The 19,653-nt window shown below is 42.1% G+C and overlaps 1 protein-coding gene across 5 annotated transcripts; it reads right to left on the bottom strand.

The window, feature by feature from the left end:
* Positions 1 to 4,526: 4,526 nt before the first annotated feature.
* Positions 4,527 to 19,396, bottom strand: snx9b (sorting nexin 9b). 5 transcript variants are annotated; one of them, XM_026998260.3, is made up of 20 exons: positions 19,070 to 19,392; positions 17,591 to 17,677; positions 17,299 to 17,373; positions 15,732 to 15,836; positions 13,717 to 13,770; positions 11,866 to 12,025; positions 10,965 to 11,000; positions 10,203 to 10,335; positions 9,979 to 10,060; positions 9,493 to 9,618; positions 9,288 to 9,405; positions 8,883 to 9,013; positions 8,688 to 8,794; positions 8,382 to 8,485; positions 8,095 to 8,172; positions 7,868 to 7,944; positions 6,182 to 6,271; positions 5,967 to 6,081; positions 5,750 to 5,841; positions 4,527 to 5,508 (listed from the first exon to the last, which is right to left on the bottom strand). In XM_026998260.3, exons 1-20 carry the CDS (start codon positions 19,079 to 19,081, stop codon positions 5,461 to 5,463), a joined length of 1,830 nt encoding a protein of 609 aa, XP_026854061.1. In that variant the 5' UTR covers positions 19,082 to 19,392; the 3' UTR covers positions 4,527 to 5,460. The 5 variants fall into 5 exon arrangements, with proteins under 5 accessions (XP_026854061.1, XP_026854069.1, XP_026854074.1 ...); XM_026998268.3 differs by lacking the exon at positions 10,965 to 11,000 and having other exon boundaries at positions 19,070 to 19,391; XM_026998273.3 differs by lacking the exon at positions 13,717 to 13,770 and having other exon boundaries at positions 19,070 to 19,391.
* Between the last annotated feature and the right edge of the window lie 257 nt (positions 19,397 to 19,653).

Genomic DNA, 19,653 nt, shown 5'->3' with positions numbered 1-19,653 from the left:
GAGAGAGAGAGAGGGATAGCAATTCACATGCTATGGATAATGTACCATTTTCTGCTGTCCCTGTGAGTGAATGATTACCCACACCTTCAGGTAATCATTAACAATTTATAGCTCTTTTTACAATTCTATCCTCAGTCTTTCTTTCTTCAAAGAGCAGGTCTTATGTTTCTGCGGTCAGTTCTGTGAGGAGGAAACCCCAGCTCTTCATGCCTTATGAGCAATGCATTTAATGTACACGGTTCATAGGGTAAGTAAGTTAACTTCAGTGAACCGTACTTTATCAGTTTGGCATGCTGCTCTGTCTCTGACAAAATTGAATTATTTTAAAACAAGTAAATGAAATGCCCTCCAAACAAAAGCAAGCATGCAGGTTGTCTCGCCATACAGGTTATCTAATATAAATGTCAGAGCGAAACCCAAAGGCACCCAGACTATCCTCCATCACTGTGATTTATCCACAGTCCTGCCTCATAATGGCAGAGCAGAAAATATCAGCCGAGAAGGTCATGAGCATTGTGGGTCTTGGGACCTGCTCTCTGACCTTGTAGCCTGTCATGCTGGCCTCAGGCTGCATGGGATTGGCTTAGGTGTGGCGGAGCAATGCAGTGTCATAATGTGTCTGCATGTACTAGAATTCTGTCGAAAGAAATGCTTTTCCAAGAGGTCTGGCTACTGAATTTACATCCTTTTCATGGTGTGTTGGTTTTAGGAGTGACCAAAGTGCATTTATGTCACGTGTGTGATGTGTGTGCACATGCATGTTTTTTTATTTTCACTTTGGTGATGCTTGGCATCCCTTCATCGTATAATATATCCCTTCATGTATGTGTGTGTGTGTGTGTGTGTGTCTATATATATATATATATATAGAGACACACACACACACACACACACATACATGAAGGGATATATTATACGATGAAGGGATGTCAAGCATATATATATATATGCTGCAGAGAAAGGGTCATTTTGCCTATTTAGTTTGAGCATTCCTCCAGCAGATGATCACGTCCACTGTGTTGCTGTGCTCTTAAACCCCAACCTTCATGTGGGAAGTTCCACATTTAAAGATGTGATGGCATAACAAACTTTTATTTTGTACAATGACCCCGTTTCCTGTTTTAGAATAATGTAATAAATAATGTCAGATTCTAGATCACAGATCCAACAGGAACAGGTGGCAGTAGAGTTCTGTGTATCCTGAAAGACATTTCTTTTTTATGAATGATTTGTCATCCCCACTGAACCTGGAGTTTAGTAAGAGAATATGTGGGTCTCACCCCCACAGATCCTTCATCTCGGTCACGCCGATGGAGGTCACAGCTCTCTTGTCTCTCTTCGTGGTCACAACTGGGTGAGCAGCGCTGTCGGGACATGTTCTGCTGTGCAGACAAGGTCTCACTCTGGCTCCACGAGAATGAGGAGCACAAGCAGCAGGTGCTGGCCCGGCGCAAGAGCATTTCCGAGCAACAGGAGGAGCTCTGTGACCACTGGCATCGAGTCAGAGGCCTCTGGCTGCAGGTGCGTGTGGCTCACAGAGAGAATCGGGAGAATCAGGGGTGATCAGGGAGACGTGATCCTAGGTGAAAGTCTGAGTCAGATGAGCTGGTTAGTGAGGAAGGCAGTCCTAGCCATTCTGACTCCACACAGCTACGGATCTTCCAACCTCGTTATGGATCTTGCAAAAGAAGAGCAACAGTCACCTCATAATGCACATTCTCAGTAAAATTTAACACATAACACATTTTAAAAATAAAAAATTGCTGTCAGCCAAACAGTGTAATACAAACCTTCCACATATGGCTGAGACAGGAAGTGACTTAATATAGGCAACAATTTGCACAAGAACTAACAGTCAGAGGCGATTTCTCTTCTCTCCAGCTAGCTCAGCTCTGCGGTTTTGCTCTTGAAGTCTCCTTAACCCTGAGCAGTAACAGGATCAGCACCGACACCATTGCCAATCCGCACATGCTTGGCTGTGTGGCGTTGCTCGTAAGATATTCACGCTGCGCCGACCTCCAGCACTAGACCACATAGCTCACGCCCACATACCTACATCATCCCACTGTCTCTCCTTCTCATTCTCTCTCCTCTTCAAGACCTTTTCATCAGATTTTTCATCGGTGTGTCCCCTTTACCAACCCGCTACAAATATGGTGCAATTTCCGTGCAAACGTGTCATCAGAGTCTGTCTTTGTGTGCCGCCGCTGCCGTTAGAGTGAGGAGAAGACCCGTCTGAACTCGTTGGAGGAGCAGCTCCTCAAAGTTCTGTGGGCCCAGCTCCACAGCCTCTCGCCACTGGTGGAGAAGCCCAGCGCATACCCGGCTGCATGGCCAGCCCCCTGCTCAGCATCCTGCAAGTCTTGCACCCCAGGGGTTAAAGAATCTTCTGTTTACTGCCTTCTGTCTTCTCGCTGACTAATATTCAGCAGAACGGAAACACCACTTAAGATGGATTGCAGCATTTGAAATGTCTTTTTCAGGAACGTAGGCCAAGACAGAATTATGTTTAAAAAATACTGTAGAAAAATCTAAAAAAAAAAGAATGTGCGCTAAAAGTTTCAAAACAAGTTTTAAAACTGTTGTACTAAAATGCCTTTTGCAGACAGTCAAGTCAGACCTATTATTCAGATATCTTAATATTCTCATAGCCCAAGTCCTAAGTAAGCTTTTACAGAACTATAGAAAGGATGTGTCTACAGAGCTTATATGAGTATGTATGGTGCTGATGTCCAAACTGTTGAAATCTATATTTCAAAGCTGCTTTAATGCTTAATACATCAGTAGTTATTAAGTGATGTAATTACCCAGAATTCAGCCTTTGGCTTAACTGAATTCAGAATGTTAGAAGAGCAAAAATTTAAATCCTTCCTGGTAACCAAACAAAGCAGCAGTGCCTTGGTAAGTGTTCTATATAAAAGTGCAAACCCCATTTAGTGGAGTAACAAAGGACTGCAGAATTTCATTTGTCCCTCATCTCCTTCCTATCTTCTGTGAGGAATTAGTCACTTAAGCCCAGGTAGTGGTAACAGTGTGTCTGTTTGTGTAACCCCAGAGGTGCCTCCATCTACTTCAGTGGTCTTCACACTGTTGGGGGCCATGCCTGTGGTGGTCTACTTTGACATGGACACTGATGGCAAGAGATGGATTACTGCAGCTTCTCACTGAATCTGTTTAACAAAGCAATCTAAAAAGCTTGTAGAATTTCCAAATGCTTTGGAGAACCAGACTATCTCTGAAAAAACATTGTCTCTTCATTGGAGTTGTGAAAAAACAACATGCTGAAGAGAGTGTGTGCTAGAGTCCTTTAATAATGTGGCATTTTTCTTGAACAATGACCATGGAGATTACACCTTACGCATACACAAAGCATGCCCTTTACCAGGGTGAGTAACCAAAGCTAGGACAAAAATCAGTGTCAGACTCCTGTAGATATCATTTGGTTGCAGCTGCAGTTGAGAATCATTAGATATAGTCGGTCTTTGGGACCATGATGGCGAACTGTTGCTGGTGCCAGACTCTATCCAGGCCACACACATAACCGCAAACGCTCATTGAAGTCAAAACCAGACACGACAAAGACATTGCATTGACTTAAATGGTGCCTACCCCAAGGTAGCTTTCTACAGAAGCAATTTGTTAGTTTAGTTTAATTATTTGTATTATCTGTAGACGCTATATAATGGTAAATATTTTTAAAACAGGAAGTACCTAAGAGTAAATCTAAAATGATTTCACTTTGTGTTTTATGTCCTGTGCTGTAGTGAGTGGTAAGAGGTAAGACATGACTAGCCATCTGAAGTGATGGTGGATGCTGCTCTCTGAAGGGGAAAAGTGCTTTAGGGCACAACAGAATTGTGCATTTCATCTGGAAGAATTCAGACTATTACTCCCTACGTAAGGTGAGCATGATGATCTACCCACGAACCTTCCGGCCACGTCTATTGGCCTGAGCAGCCGTCCTACTGCCAACCAATCAAATTCTCTGAGCCACAATAACAGAGATGACTGGTGAAGCAGGGACGAACTGAATTCTCACATTATTTTGTGCCAAGTGGATTTCTGAAGTGTTATGTACTTATATTATATGCAATACATAGAAACTGAAAATGTGGATTTAGGTTGAACTCAAACACTGGAAAATGAAAAATCAGTTGGCTTGTAAAACATTGCCAAGCAGTAAGTCATACCGAACAGACTGTACTCACAATTTCCATGCCTGGATTTTTAAAAGGTTTTTTCTTATGATCTTAAAAGTTTTGGTCCAAATTCCTTGAAATGCATCACAGCATTTTTATATGCATCTTCCAGCTAAAAAGACGACCCATATGAACTATGTCCCAGCATGCCAACACACTTAATGAAGCAGAGGAAATTCCACCTCTGGTACATAATGTTCATTCACCTATAGAAACAACACCCTGCTTCATCCTGACCCATTCATATTCTCCCCAAAGCTCACACAGCTGTCGGGGAAGACGAAGGACGTCTTCTCACACACCAAAACAACAAATCAATCCCATACATAGAGAGTACAAATCAGGGTTTATTAAATTGTCAAAATAACTTTTTGTTTTTTAAATCATCCTTGGTGCAAATGACGAAAACGTTGCTGTACATAAACAATACATGGAGAAATGGAAGCACATGCACCTGATAAAGAATATATGTTCATGTGAGAGGGCTAAAGAAGCACATGAGGAAGATTGCACTGAGCTGGAAACATTAGCAGAAAACATTGCTTAGTGACAGGCAATGCTGCTCAACATTTGGCGAGAGAGAGACAGAGAGAGAGAGAGAGAGAGGAGAAAAAACATTTGATGCATGGATGCCATCTATTGTGCAAAAAAGGACCAGCCCTCCTATATATCCTCCAGAGATGTCTTTACGTGTGTGTGTGTGTTTTGTGCTGAGCTTCTCCAGTACAGACATAAAAGGCACAGTGAGAGAGGTCATGCCTCTGCAAAAGGCCACACCTCTAAGAGCGTGCAGAACGGCACAGCCAATCCTCCCCTTTCATCACCGCAGGAGACTCACAGGACAAGAGAAATGGAGTCGGCTAAAATGAGGACGAGGCGAACCGAGCAAATGGTCATGGAGCAATAAACGCATCGTCAAGCGGGGCTAGTTTGTTGCTGTCGTTGTTGTCCGTTTAATGTCTTGGCCTCAAGCGTCTTCACTGATCTTAGAGGGAAAGCTTGCTTGCTCTGTCACTTTAAAATGAAGAACTGCGGGCAGCTGCTTTGTGCTGAAAGAGACGCTATGTGGTATTTTATCTGCCTTTGGCCTTAAGATAGACAGAAGCTTTTTTAGACACTGAGGTCACAGGCAAATAAATCTTGAACAGAAAGAGGAACAGAAGAAGCGGAGCGTGGGAGGGGGTGTGGGAGAGAGGAAAGGTAGAACGACGTCCCCACAGCGCGGTGGGTGCAGCTGTGTGTGTCGGTGCAGTCCTCTTCTTTACATGGTAGTGAACTGGCTGTGAGCGTGTCTCAGCTTCTCAGCGATCTGCAGGCATAAAAACAGTCCCTCGGTTCACACACTGCACACACTCCGCGCTCTTCTTTCCCTCGTTCATTCATTTTTACATCCCCCCCCTTCATTCCCTCATGCTGATGCAGCATTACTCATCATACCCTCTGACACACCACGCCAAGCACTGCAGGATCGAGTGTATGGAGCAAACGCATCGAGCATACAGGCTTACGCGATAACGGGAGAACCTCTAGCAGCTGGATAAACACTTTACCGTCTCATAGAATTTCACTTGCTGCTCCAGGTACAACTGCATCACCCTGTTGTAGTCATAGATGCGGTGGTTATGGAAGTGGTTCATCTCCGCTACAGGGACATAATCAGACATGTATCAGGACCAAGAGCTAGTCAAGGGGCAGGGTATGAATGCACTCAATAGCAATTATGCTCTAAGGTTTCTTCTCGCTGGAGGTGACGAGTTGGTACAGTACCCTGTAATGAGTAAGACATGGTACTGAGTCGCTTGGCCATGGTGACTTTCTCTGCCGGGGTTATCTTAGAGGTGGCCACCAGCTTATCAGCCTCCTTCACCTTCTCTATTGCAGCCTACAAGGACCAAAGGGTAAATGAAAAATGTGTTAATGATGTCTTTAATATTAAAGTATACATGCTGAGCCCTCTGTGGCGTGGTTCCTAAGTTCAGTACCTTATGAACTCCGATGGTCTCAGGGAAGCATCCTAGAAGCCCTTTGTACTCGTTGTTAGTCTCCATGAGGGAGTGAAGATCTTTTCTGGGCTGAGAAGAAAAAACACACAAGTAGGATTATCAAATTGACAAACACACATCTGCGCCAACACCCACACCAAAACACCACACTCCTACACTCACTCACTCACATACACATGCACCTAGATATGCAGCAAGTGTGATCCCTAAAATAGTTAAAATAGCTGTGGATATCACCAATTTGACAAATTATATGACTCGTTGCCAAATCTGAGCTAAAAGAGCAGTCAGGGTTCTATGTGACATTAAAAATAAACAAAAGAGGAAAAAAAACCAAACAAACAAAAAAAACCTTGGCTAGCCTCTACAGAAAACAACAGATAACCTTTTAAAGGAACAATACTGACAGCTACAAACAATTAAGTAGTGAGTCTATTTATAGACTGTATGGAGCACATTTGGCTAAATAAGCAGGAGCCCTTACAAACATCACATTTTAATAAGGACTTGCTTACTGTAGTCCATATTAGAAGCAAGCCATAGCTCAACATGGATTCAGTCCAAAAGCACAGTTACTGATCAGAAGGGTGCTGGACTCCTGCACTTCCTAAAGCTTCCCTCCCTTCAAAGGAGAAACATAGAGTGGCTGGTAGAGTTCCTGAATATGGTATATAACCCTCAATCAGTGACAACTCTCCAGCACACTGAAGAAGAGCACTCACAGCAACACACATCAGAGCCCTTGACTAATATCCACCGATTCACACCCGCATGGTTACAGCAGATTGGCTTTGCGCATGTTTAGACTGAATCAACCTACAGCAACGTGTTATCACTACGCAACGAAAAGGAGACAGGCAGTGACTATGAGTAAAGGCCATCAAAAACTGGTCAGTCCAGAAAGAGCTGCTATGATGATGGATGCTTACCAGGGAAGTCCTCCAAGCAGACGCAGCGTACACACCGAACAACAACCAGGTTCGTGCGAGTGCACGTCACAACGGCGAAAGCTTAAGTCAGCATGATTTAATGAGCAAGGCAGAAAGAACTGAAAGTGAGTAGCGCGAGTTATTCTGAGGATGAGTGGAGAGGCTGAGCAGGAGAATCAGACCCAAGTCTCCTCGCTGGTCCCAAGACACGAGGCGGCCTGGGCCCCGCGGACGGGTATCGGACGCAGAGTGAACGCTGCCGACTCTGCTGATCGCGGTCGGCACGGCCATGCAAAAAGGGGCAACAAAACTAAAGGCATGTCCTGGAAGTATATGCCGGAAACCTGAGACAGTCTAAATGAGGAAAAGAAGAAGAAGATGAGGAAGAAGAAGAAGAAGAAGAGTAAGAAAAAGAAGAAGAGGAAATGGAACAGAAAGAGGAAGAGGAAGAAACTAAGGTATACTCTGCAAAAGGTTAGTTCGACTAAATTAAATTGAAAGATATTCACAACCCATTTCTTGCAGACGCTAAATAACAAGCCCTTCCTTAGCCCTACATTAGCCCTTTATTAACAATGGGTGTGTTAGAGCAGGGGAAGTGCTAATATTTAGAGATCAGAGGTACTTGCCCTCTAAATGTTAGCAGGGCTTGGAAACACTGATAAAGTATGTGGAATAAAATGTGCTGTTTGGCCTCCAGTTAAAAGAGGGGTACTGTGCCTTCAATATTCTGTACCTGCTCTGCCACCATTTGGGCAATTTCCTCATAGGTCTTCCCTGCTGCCGTCAGAGCGTCAGTAAGAGTGGCCTCCCCTGGAGAAAATGCCACAACCACACGCTCAAAGGCTGGAACCACACACTTAAAAACAAAATGCTGCCACACCTGTAATTATGGCTAACACAAAGCTACAAAAGGGATCATAACATGCATATATTTCTGTGGGAACAACTAGAATCCTGCACCTTCATATCCACTGCTGTTGAACACTGATGACAGGTTTTGGAAAGCTTTGCCAATCCGTTGGTATTCCTTTGGCAGGGCTATGAGAGAAAATACAAACACCTGTTCATAATTGCCCTGGAAACATAACTATTGTGTGTTTGGAAAGGGATATGCATTTCACTTTCAAGTGTCTCATATTCTAGCATAATCACAAGAGCAATGTGTCTTCCTAATAAGAGAGTTTTTGTCTGTGGTAACGTGGTGGGTGGTTTTGATGGCCTCAGAGGGATTCTGGGAGTTCACCCACGTCCTGTGCATCGTTTCCAGTGCTCCTGTCCCACTGTCAATAGGTCCTTCACTCCATCATCCATTGCTTTAGTAAAACGACTGAACTGCTCACACTTCTGCTCTCTAGACACACACACACACACACACACACACACACACACACACACACACAAAAACACACACACAAAATCCTTTAGCAATACGCTACTATGCTTAGGGTCAAAGCCCTGTGGTTAACAGGATCTTATTGATGGGCAGCATTTAATCTGAGTAACGATTTAAATGAACAACCAGTGACAATGTCACAATGTCAGGGAGTCCTCACACTTCCAGAAGGTCCAGGTCTGGCACTCCCTCGGGCTCTATGGTGGAGAAGATCATTACACCGACCGTCTCATCCTTCTCTGCTTTTCTCTTTCCCATCTTCCAATCCTGCACTCACATACGCAGATGCAAGTCACCACCAGACAGGCCATGACATCCCTCTCAGCTAAAAAGCTCGAGCCCTCACTCATCGTACCTTCTCGTCTTTGTAGGTGAGGAAGAGCTGGAAGACCTCACTGCTGGAGATGACTGGGTGTCTGCACATGCGAGACATCCAGGCCTGAAGCCTCTCCATGCGCATCTTAATGAACTCCTCCTCAAAGCGCCCTGACAAGGCACTGCATAGTTACCTTCACTGTCACGCTAAACAAAACTATTGATTTAATTGCCACAAGTTTCCGATGTGCTAAGAAGCTTTGGAAAGTAGTTTGAGAGATGTGTGGAATATCTGTGGTGGGTTTTCTGGTATTTAACAGCTGCATAGCACATTCTGGTGATTGTGGAGCCCTGCAGCAGGTCAGTTATTCTTAACTAAACAAGCTGTTTGCTCTCTGGGTGTGTGAAAGGGGGCCTGAGCATGTAATAGTAATAGTTTCCCTACCTGTCACCTGCTTATCTGGTAGGCATGGGATTGGGATGGCTGAGCCAAATTTATCCAAAAGTCTCTCATACAGCCAGTCAAAGTGCTTGTATCTGTGGTTGACAGGTTTGTTGGTGGTCTGGAAAAACAAATACATCATGAGAACATTAGCAATGTGTTGACATAATACAGTGTTTTGTCCCATTCTGCATGCTGTAGGACTTACGTTGGGTGTGACCTGGTACTCGATGTAGCTTTTGAGTCCATACATTTTGGAGCCCTTTTTAGGGTCTGCTACAACACAGTCCAATTGGGTCTCAGGATACTCCCACACTGGCCCAACCTCCCCTTGCTACGACACAAAAAACACACCCTCAAACATAGCACAGGCCTCTTTGCAGTTATAACGATATGTCCTAGCATGCTTTTATATAGCCATTAAAGGAGCAATATATCATTCTTTTCCAATGATTCTTCTTCAGAATATGAAACAGCCATTATACTGACACCTGGTGACACAAATACTGGTTGATTTGAAGACTACAAAGAAAATCTTTATTCTTAGTCTCATGTGAGATGCACTTTTGTTTGCTACTTCATGGTGGTAAATCCGACTGCTCCTTTAATAATCATTTATACTTCCAGTACAGTAATACTGAATTAACATATTAGCTATTGAAATATTGTGTGCCAACATGAATTAATATCTTACAAAGACAGACAGCTTGGTTCCTTTGGCAGCCTGTTTGGATAAGAGGTACAGCTCTGGGCCTGATTTGGAGAAGCCAGGGAATCTGTCCGTGGAGGATGAAGGTTAGCCACAAGAAAACACCATGAAAAAGGCTGATGATCTCCAGCTGTGGGAAATACCATTGCTGAGTTACGCAATGTAATTCCACGGTAAGAGAAAGGATGATAGCTTGAAAGGACTGTTACTTGTTGAGGGAGATCTTCATGGATGTCCCGTGGGCTCCGCCTCTGTTCAAGGCCCCGCCTTCACCTGCTTCTCCTTCGGTATAGGAGGACTTCCTATCATCCCACTCATCGTCCCACTCATCGTCATCTGCACCTTAAAACACGTCACACACATGCTACACGTTTATTATACATACATTACACATGTATAAGCGCATATTACATACCACTATGTATGTAAACAGATGCGATTTTGTTAGTCAAGAACACTCTGAATATAACGCAAACCATAAGCAGGGCTTTTATTAAGCAGGACGATACTTATATAGCAGGTGCAGGCTACCTCAGATAAATAAACAGTTTATGATATAATAGCCTAGTAACATTTACATGATTCAAGGTTTTCAGGAGCATTTTTGCCAAAGTGAGAATAAGGGAAGGGTTTGCATGCTCTGTGCCTCTTTATGAGGGCCTACAAGTCAATGTGGAAACACCACGGGTCAGTTTGCTAGTCACATATTAAGCCTAGACTTAGAACAAATAGAATTTCCAGTGGTGATTCACCATTGGTCTTGCAGTTTAGTCTTAGACTAGGTTTCCTCTGTGTCTGGAAAAATGACTCCATATTTTTTTAAGGCACACTTAGCATTATTGGAATTGGCCATAACAGTTATACCACATCATTTTAATCAAAGGACACTTTCAAAAACACATGCTGGTAGAACAGTTCCATGCAGAATGTTAGAACCGTTATATACACCCCAGAATTAATGCATGATATACCTGTGTAATCGATTAAGTATGGATAAGGGTAAATGTCTTTGGAAAGAGAGGGAAGAAATAACGTATTATTTACTAGACCGTTTTAACTGAAACCCATACAGTTTAAATGCACATCAACTTTCTTGATTCCGTTCTGACCCACATATTTGGATTAGTGTTTGAACACTACATACTATTTCAATGAAACAGTAACAAAGAACTTTGCACCCTTTAGAAGCAGACTTCACTCCTCAAATGAGTCTGTTTTGCTACATATGGATGGCACCCTATAAAATGTCAATAAAATCTGTTTTTGCCAAGACTAGCAGTTACTCCTCCAAACACTCAGTCTCTACCCTTGCAACTGCCGTCTTACACCACCGAGGCATTCCATCACACATAAAATGTAAATAAACTTTCCGTGTACAGACCTTCAGGTATTTTAAAAAGAAATGAACGTGACAAAGTTTCTGTGTTGGACTGTCACATTAATATTTGTCATATTAATATTAAATTACTTAAGTTCCACATGTAATATAAGTGGTTATTCATAACAGATTTTTTTTTTCCCGTTTATTCACCATTTCACAAAATACAATAAAAAACCAAATGCCAATGATTCCAACATCAATACAATTCAGATGAATAAACACTACAAGTACATTAAAAATCACAATCTAAAACTTCCTAAAATACATACAAATTAATATCACCACAAAATAAAAATCGCTTCTCGGCCTCTAAAATTCACTTTTACACTTAGCGGGTCTTTAGCTCATGCGCCCTATCTCATAACAGATAGGTTATTCATAACAGATATGCAATACCCAGGCTAAAATAGCTCCATAACTCACTCACACTCAGACGTCCTGAGTGCATTCTATTCTTTGTGACTGCAAGGCACAAAGACGGAGAGGTTTACCTGGGCCCTGGTAGGCCTGAGGATGGCCCTGCGCACTGGAGCCCCAGACACTGCTGCCAGTCCTGCCCGTTTCTGTGCCCTCAGGCTGGGCGGCCCAGTTATTGGAGAACCCCCCAGAGGCGTTGGTGTCGAACACTGCCCAAGGGTCATTACCGTTACTCTGTAGGAAAAGACAAGCATCTGAAGAGAAGGACCAACCTGCACTGGAAGTCCATTCTTCCAAAACCACTAATCCATGAACAATGTGAGAATGTGGCGATGGGAAAATCAATGTTCAGTGTAGTATTTGCTGCAAGATATGTGGCAAAAACACTAGAACTGCGCTTATGCCACATATCGCAATTACCAAAATGATTGGTTTCTTAAATCATACTGTGATGCATCAAAACAGATCAGTAAGCACACAATCTATAAATATCAGTGCTTTTTTAGAGGCTTCTGTGATCAGGAAGTCCAGTATGGTGATTAACAAATTAAAACAAGCATATTGTGCAGTCTTAATGTTCACCAGGCAACATTCTGTGCCAAAAGTGGTTTAATCTCACTGCATCTGCAAACCGTGCACTAACCAATACGGTTTGCCACATTAAACTAAATCTGTACATGTAAAGAAAAATAGCAAAGGGCATCTGCAGTTTTAATTCTCTGATATTCAACACCTGCCATTATGTGCTCTCTTGCTAGCTGCATCGCTCTAGGTATAGAGATGTGCACCGAACCTCTCACACAACACAGAAAGGAAAAGGTTGATAAAATACGGAGCTCATGTGCGACAGACGAAATGGACAGAAGTGCCATCCAAGTCATCAGCTTCTCTTCAATAAACATTCTGAGCTTCCTGTGAGGAACAGATTCAAACCACATCCCACTCAAATCTGACTTTAAAAACCCAAAGCTTAAAATAGTTTGTTTTGAGGCCGTGCTTTGTTCAGTAGCTTTGTACTGAAGTGTAGAGAGCACACAATGATGGTACAGAGAGATCAGCTGACTCCCCTTCTGTTCAAATGGGGAGCTTCAAATGGACACACTTTCTGGGTTCAGCGTGTCCTTATGTGTGCGTGCGTGTGTGTTTGTGCGTGTGCACGTGTGTGTTGTCCCACACCTATAGGCAGACGGCATCAATGGACCTCTGGCCTTGAGAGGCCAAAGGTCAAATCTATTTTCTACGCAATAACACATGCAAAAAAGGGGAGCTTGATCGCTGTCTGTGTATTTCGCATTAAGCAACCAGGGAAAACTGCATGCCATGCATATGGTACAAATTCTGACCATGCTGAGAATATGTAAGATGCATGTTTGTGTAGGTCATTATACACACACAATATGTATGTTGCACGTGCGTGTGTGTGTGTGTTTTTTTTCCCCCAGATCAGAAGCGTCAGCATAGGCCAGTGAGTACAAACAATTCAATAAAGGAATGCCACTAACACTAATATTAAAAGACTGAAAAGAAAATCTACAATTTAATTAATTCTATCACTAAAAATCAGACCATAAGGCATATAAATTCTCTCTCTGAATTAACGTTAATATCGTTCTCGCTGACACGTTTGTTTCACTGCCTTGTTTAAACAAGACACTGACACTGAGATTGGTGTAAACAGTGATGGAATTGTATTGTATACATAGTGCCATGATTTGGAGGTGTTGCGTGTATAAGAATGTGAGATGCTTAATTCAGCCACAGGAATGTTCATCCCTCGGATAGCGTGTGTACACTGATTATGGCAGTAAACAAAAGGGGGAGGGGCTTGGTGTGGAAAGGAGGAGGGGCTTGGGGTTGAAGGACAGCAGTTAGGAGAGGCACCATGCGTGGCCCCCGGCCTCGTGCAGTATGGCACGCTGGTTTACCTCATTGGGGGAAGAGGAGGGGGTGGCTGGAGTTTCCAGCTGAACTACTTCCACCTTGAAGGAGAGAGTTGACATCATCACAGAGTACGTGTGAGGAAAGGGTTACCACGGCAACCTAGAGAAGGGTTTTCATGCAGAACGGCAGTACTGACGATATTACGAAATCGTCCATCACAGCTGGCCCTTCTAAACACATACAATGGACACTTGCCAGCAGAAACAGCATGAAAGAACCACAGCACTTCCAAGCTAGGGCAACTGACGGCTGACAGGTCATTATCATAGTGTAGCAGGTTACACCATAGGTAGGAAGGACAAGGAAGAGTCAGAGATGATGAAGACCATGTGGTGATCCGTGCTTCCGTGGTTTCTTTGGATGGCTAACAGAGTCAAAGTAGTAACCAACCTCGGACTGATCATATGGGACATACCCACTACAGTCTGTTACAGTAACTTCAGCCTCTTAAAACTAATTATAGCTGCAATTCGTTTTTTAAAACTAATTTAAACAGAAAAGAAAAAAAATATGCAAATTTCACAAATCCTGAAAATGGAGCTTTCACTTCTGTATCAGATAAGAGAACTTCTGAGAAGACATAGCCAACAATATTTGCTATTATGCCCAGTGTCTCAATGCTAAACAGCTCCATGATGAATTAATGCTAAAACTCCTGAGAGGTTCTGCGAATACACTATCATATCAGTGCATTGCATACGCTACATGTGTTCACCTCCTCGTTATGACAATAGTATTGTTTTTTTAAATGGTTTGAAATAAATACTTATAATCCACTAAGGATTACATAGTAACCAAAAATGTTATTTTTACTTACAGCATAAAGTGAGGCGTGTGTTTGTCGACGGACGTGGCATATTTGGATCTCTCTTAATATGTTTAGCTTCATTTAAAATAGTCAAATGTTCTACTTAAACATATGTTTGCATTTTCAGATATTGTGTACTGAGAATCATTGACAATGGGTGATAAAAGAAAAAAAATGAATGAAAATGTATATGCATTCTATGAGTAATACACTTACAGTCTGCGAGGACACTTACATACATGCTGACAATTTCCTTTTAGTGTATAAAGACTCCCCCATCATAAGAGTTTTGGGCACTTACCAAAGTCATGCAAAAATATTTACAGTTCATATGTAAATTTAATTAATTACATAGGATTAAAATGTTGCAGGTACGGCCTCGAGTTCTTGAACGAACAATAGTAAAATGATGCGCAATATGTAACTAGTCTTAATGGAGCACTCATCCGAATGGTTTTACATATTTTCTGCTTTAAAATTTGCCAGCACTGAGATAACACTTTTCCAGTCCAAGCCCTGCCCTGAAACGTCCCTCAAGAGCATAAAAAAAGACTGCAAGAGAAAAAAAACAAATGTTGCTGTTCTAAATGATGACACGCTGATAAACGATTCGTCATGCGATTGGTCATGCATGTCCCATGTCAAAGGCAGTTCTCAGCTTCCTGCAGCCAGTACTGCGAGCCAAACCAGGGCTCCTTGTTTACTACAAAACAAGGGATCTATTGAAATAACTACTTCTCACAATGTCATAACAATAGTCCAAGTAACTCCCACCCACTTATAGCTGCATTATAATTTCATTTCCACAATCTTCCCTGTGAGCAGCGACGACATATCTAACTATGCCTTTGTCGGCTGTCACAGTGACCGGTTTTATTTCACTCGTTTGCTTTGCCACAACCATCCTACGTCCACATTTTCACAACACGGATTAAAACATTTTGCGCTTGGATTTGGAATCTCCCTTCCTCTCCCACTGACTCAGTTGCTTGCAAGAGACTAAGAGCCAAGTGAAGAGTAGAAACAGTCAGAGACAGAGGGAAAAAAAACCAAAAACACAACTTCCCTGTGCTGCCTCGGGTCCTCATCAAACAAGCTCGTCCCGGTAAGCCCTCCTGTCCAGGGTTGCGAAGCAGTGGGTGGGTTTTAGAGGAGGGGGCGTGGTCACAGGAGGGGCGTGCCACCACTCACCTGGCTCTGGGTACTGCAGGCTGGGGTCAGGGCGTGAGTGTCAAAGAAGGAGAGGTCCAATGGGGCTGCATTTCCTGCTGCTGCAAATGGCTGTGGCTTATTGAGCTGTGGAGAGACGAAAGCTGACATTTACACTCTGGAAAACAGCGACTTGCCTAAATAGGGGCAGGGGTTGTCCTGACCTCAAGGCTTGTTGTGTGTTTTGGTTAGAATGCTACAAGCTGCAACAGAGTAATTAAAGCGTCCTCTCCAACTCTGCATGGTTTATACCCAGCAGATCTGGAAAAGAAGCTTCCATGAAACAAGCTAAGGGAAGCACGCGATTTCAGAGAAGCATACATGTTGTCACAGATGTGTGATGAAGAAAGATTGTATGCGTGTGTGCATGCGTGTGTGCATGCGTGCGTGCATGCGTGTGTGTGCATGCGTGTGTGCATGCGTGTGTGCATGCGTGTGTGTGCATGCGTGTGTGCGTACGCAGCTGTGAGGGAGAGAGAGCAGGAGCCAAGCCTGGTAATGTAGAGCACAAACACACTTCACTGCTCCAGTGTATTTACACTGAGACTGAGCTGTTTACAAGGCCTCTGTCCGCCCACCCTACAGGACTACATAAATCTTTACAGGATAATAAAGATGAAGCATGTACAGACACACAAAGTCACAAGATTTTACAGAACACACTTTATCTGAATGCTAATTTAATGCATAACAAACCTTTTTTGAAGAGTTTGACAGATCTCTAAGCCATTAAATACCATTATTTACCAACACGCCAATGTAATAATAACTAGGACAGATAATTCCCCATTCTGATGAAGTTGCCTGCATGACCTACACTACACTATCACCGTGGTATCTGCCATTCATTTCCATGGTAACACTGCAGTTACAAAACCAGACACCATATCTTCCTTTCAGTTTAGTGATGGATAAGTAGAGTTATCTATTTACATCAGATGAGCCAAATCAGATGAGCCAAAGTAAATGTGAGCAATGTAGGCTAATGTGTGATATTACCACACTCTGATTGGTCAAAAATTTGCTTTCACTGCAGCAGTATGGAAAATCCCACTGTCTGCATACATGCTGAAGTATTCAAAAGGTACCTCTTCGTTTTGAATTAATCAAAAATAAATAAAAAGTCATTGTAATTCCTTATTCATATACAAAGCCCTATTATAAAACAGACATTTAAACAAACAAAGAACAACAGGCTAAATTTTCTTATTATCATTATTATTAAACACACAGACACTATAACAAGATAATGTTAGCTATAATTATTATATTAAATCATATATGCAAACTAAACACACCAACATGCATGCACCCAGATTCTGCTGATCTTTAAATGTCAGCCGGTTCATTTTGGGTCATAAGGGCAGAAATGGCTTCCTGGTGCCTCTGGCAAACACCTCACAGAGGATGTTTCTGTCCTCTTTAGGAAACATCACACACAGTACTACACAAATCATGGATATTCATACGTGTGTGTGTGTGTGCGCGCGCGCGTGTGTGAGTGCGAACACACAGCGCCTTTGACCCTGTGTGTGCCCCAAGGCCTTACCTCCACATAGTCTTCTGGCACCAGGCCGATCTCTCCTCTGGAGTTCTGCGCTTCTAGCCAACCACCTCCTATGTTCTGAGAAATCAAGTAAAGGTTTCAGATTTACAGAAAATACTCTAACTGGTCTCAATGAGGCACAGCCATGCTTTTGCCCCAAAGCATCTCTCATTCAGAACACACACACACACACACACACACACACACACACACACACACACACACACACACACACACACACACACTCACTCAGACAGTGAGCAGTACCAGCAATGATGGTGGGATACCAGTTTACCTGGTTAGTAATTGTGATTGTTTCCCCTTCCTTCACTGAGAGCTCATTGTTCCCTGGTTCTGCTGTGAAGTCATATAAAACCTGTGCCTTTGCAAGCAAATAATGAAGAACAGAGTTAAAGATGCAGAGTCAAACACACACACGCACACGTTTGCAAGTGTGAGCATCCATGCTCTTATTTAAAACCATTAAACTCAGCATTCTTTTGTGATGATAAAGACAGGGAAGGTTGGTCTAACTTGGTCTGTTCAAATAAGTAATAGAAATTGTCTTCAGTTTATTTTTTCTTAGCTGCATTTTTGATCTGCTGAAGATATTTGTTTTGGCAGTAAACTGAGTCAGTTTCATCTGTGCAGATAAATATAATCAGTTCAAACCACAACCCAAAGCATGAAATGCATTCAAATTTTATAAAACTCCATATAGGTAAGATAGAATATTGGCCTATTTATATCTATATTAATTATATGGGGAAGGATGCATTAATCATTACAAAGCCCCCATTATTCTAACACACACACACACACACACACACACACACGCCTGAGTGAAGGGCTCTATTTAGGAGTCCTACTCAGGCTACAGGCTTTCTTTATACCAACAGGGAAAGTCTCTGTGTATGTGCTTGTGTGTGCGCCTGCATCTGTTTAACTTATTCAGTGTTAGCATATCTGCCTTTCTGATGTCTTAGTGCATCACTACAAATTTGGTAATCTACAAAATGCTAAGAATTTATTAACTATTAAACAAATTATACCTGAATGAAACTAAACCAAAATTAGTAATCAGAGCTCTGCTGACCTGAAATACATATACAAGACCACTGACTAATCAGAACATACGCTACTAACACTACAAAATAAAAGTATCATAGCTGGAAAAAAATTTGGAAAGAGGTCTATCAATAAAGGCCAAACATTAGACATCCTAGTAAAAGGATAAATTATGGAATTTGACTGAGACACTGCTTATAAGGCCACTTTCATCTAGACTACTATCTGACATCCCAACAGTTACCCTAGAAAAGCTCAGCGAGTTAATTAAATATGCGAGTTAACTAAACATCACATCGATGTTTCTGAGCAAAAATGACTAGTTGAATAATAACAGTTAATACAAAAGTGCAGCCGATTACGTCTGCGAGCCCATTAAAAACTACATATCCCACTATCCACTGCGCGATGTGATGACCCGTACTGGAAGGGTAGTGAAATGTCACAAGACACTCTTAATGATATATTTTTTCCATGTTTACAGGAAAACGGTGAAACATTCTTTAAATATGAGAACCACATACCACTGTCTTAGACAAATGTAACAAACTTTAATATGTCAATTGCGAAACCTGTAAACCTTCTAAATAAACGAGAATATATGTTGGCGCCTGCTTGGAACTGTATTACAAGACTTACCAGTGCTTTCTAGGCAAAGGAATTCAAAACGTTTTAGTTATAGAACAAACGTCAAAATAATTCTCACCTTGAATGCCATTACGATTGCATTAATCGATCATTACAGAACTTGTGGTTTGTTAGTGATAACGATTCCTCAGCCAGACATTTCTCCGTCTCAGAACTCCGCGAAAACAATCCTTAGCAGAGCAGCTGAACCAGCTAATTTTAATACATTACTAAAACCAACGTGTCCTTTAGTCCTCACACCAACAAAGTAAAAAGAAGTAACAATCCCAGAAATGAATTCAATATTGTTGCTAGATCCGGGCGAGCCGACGCTCCAGGCTCATTAGCTGATCAACTTTGGACAGAAACGTATCCCACACTGGACCAGATAAACCGGAAACTATAGCTGCGCCCTGCAAGACGTACTTTGTCCAGATGGTGTGTATTGTGCAGACTTCAAATTAATAATAATAATAATAATAATAATAATAATAATAATAATAATAATAATAATAATATTAACAACAACAACAACAATAATGTATTTTATTTGAAAATGTTATGTAGTAATTAGTTAATTTGTATTGTTTCGGTGCTATATGGTTTTTGTATTCATTTCTGCATTCATTTATTTTAAAATGTGATGGTTAATAACACTTAAAC

The sequence above is a fragment of the Electrophorus electricus genome, chromosome 7, assembly GCF_041902795.1.
Source record: "Electrophorus electricus isolate QZ-2024a chromosome 7, ASM4190279v1, whole genome shotgun sequence".
Classification (NCBI taxonomy): Eukaryota; Metazoa; Chordata; class Actinopteri; order Gymnotiformes; family Gymnotidae; genus Electrophorus; species Electrophorus electricus.
This window is presented reverse-complemented; position numbering and strand designations above follow the sequence as displayed.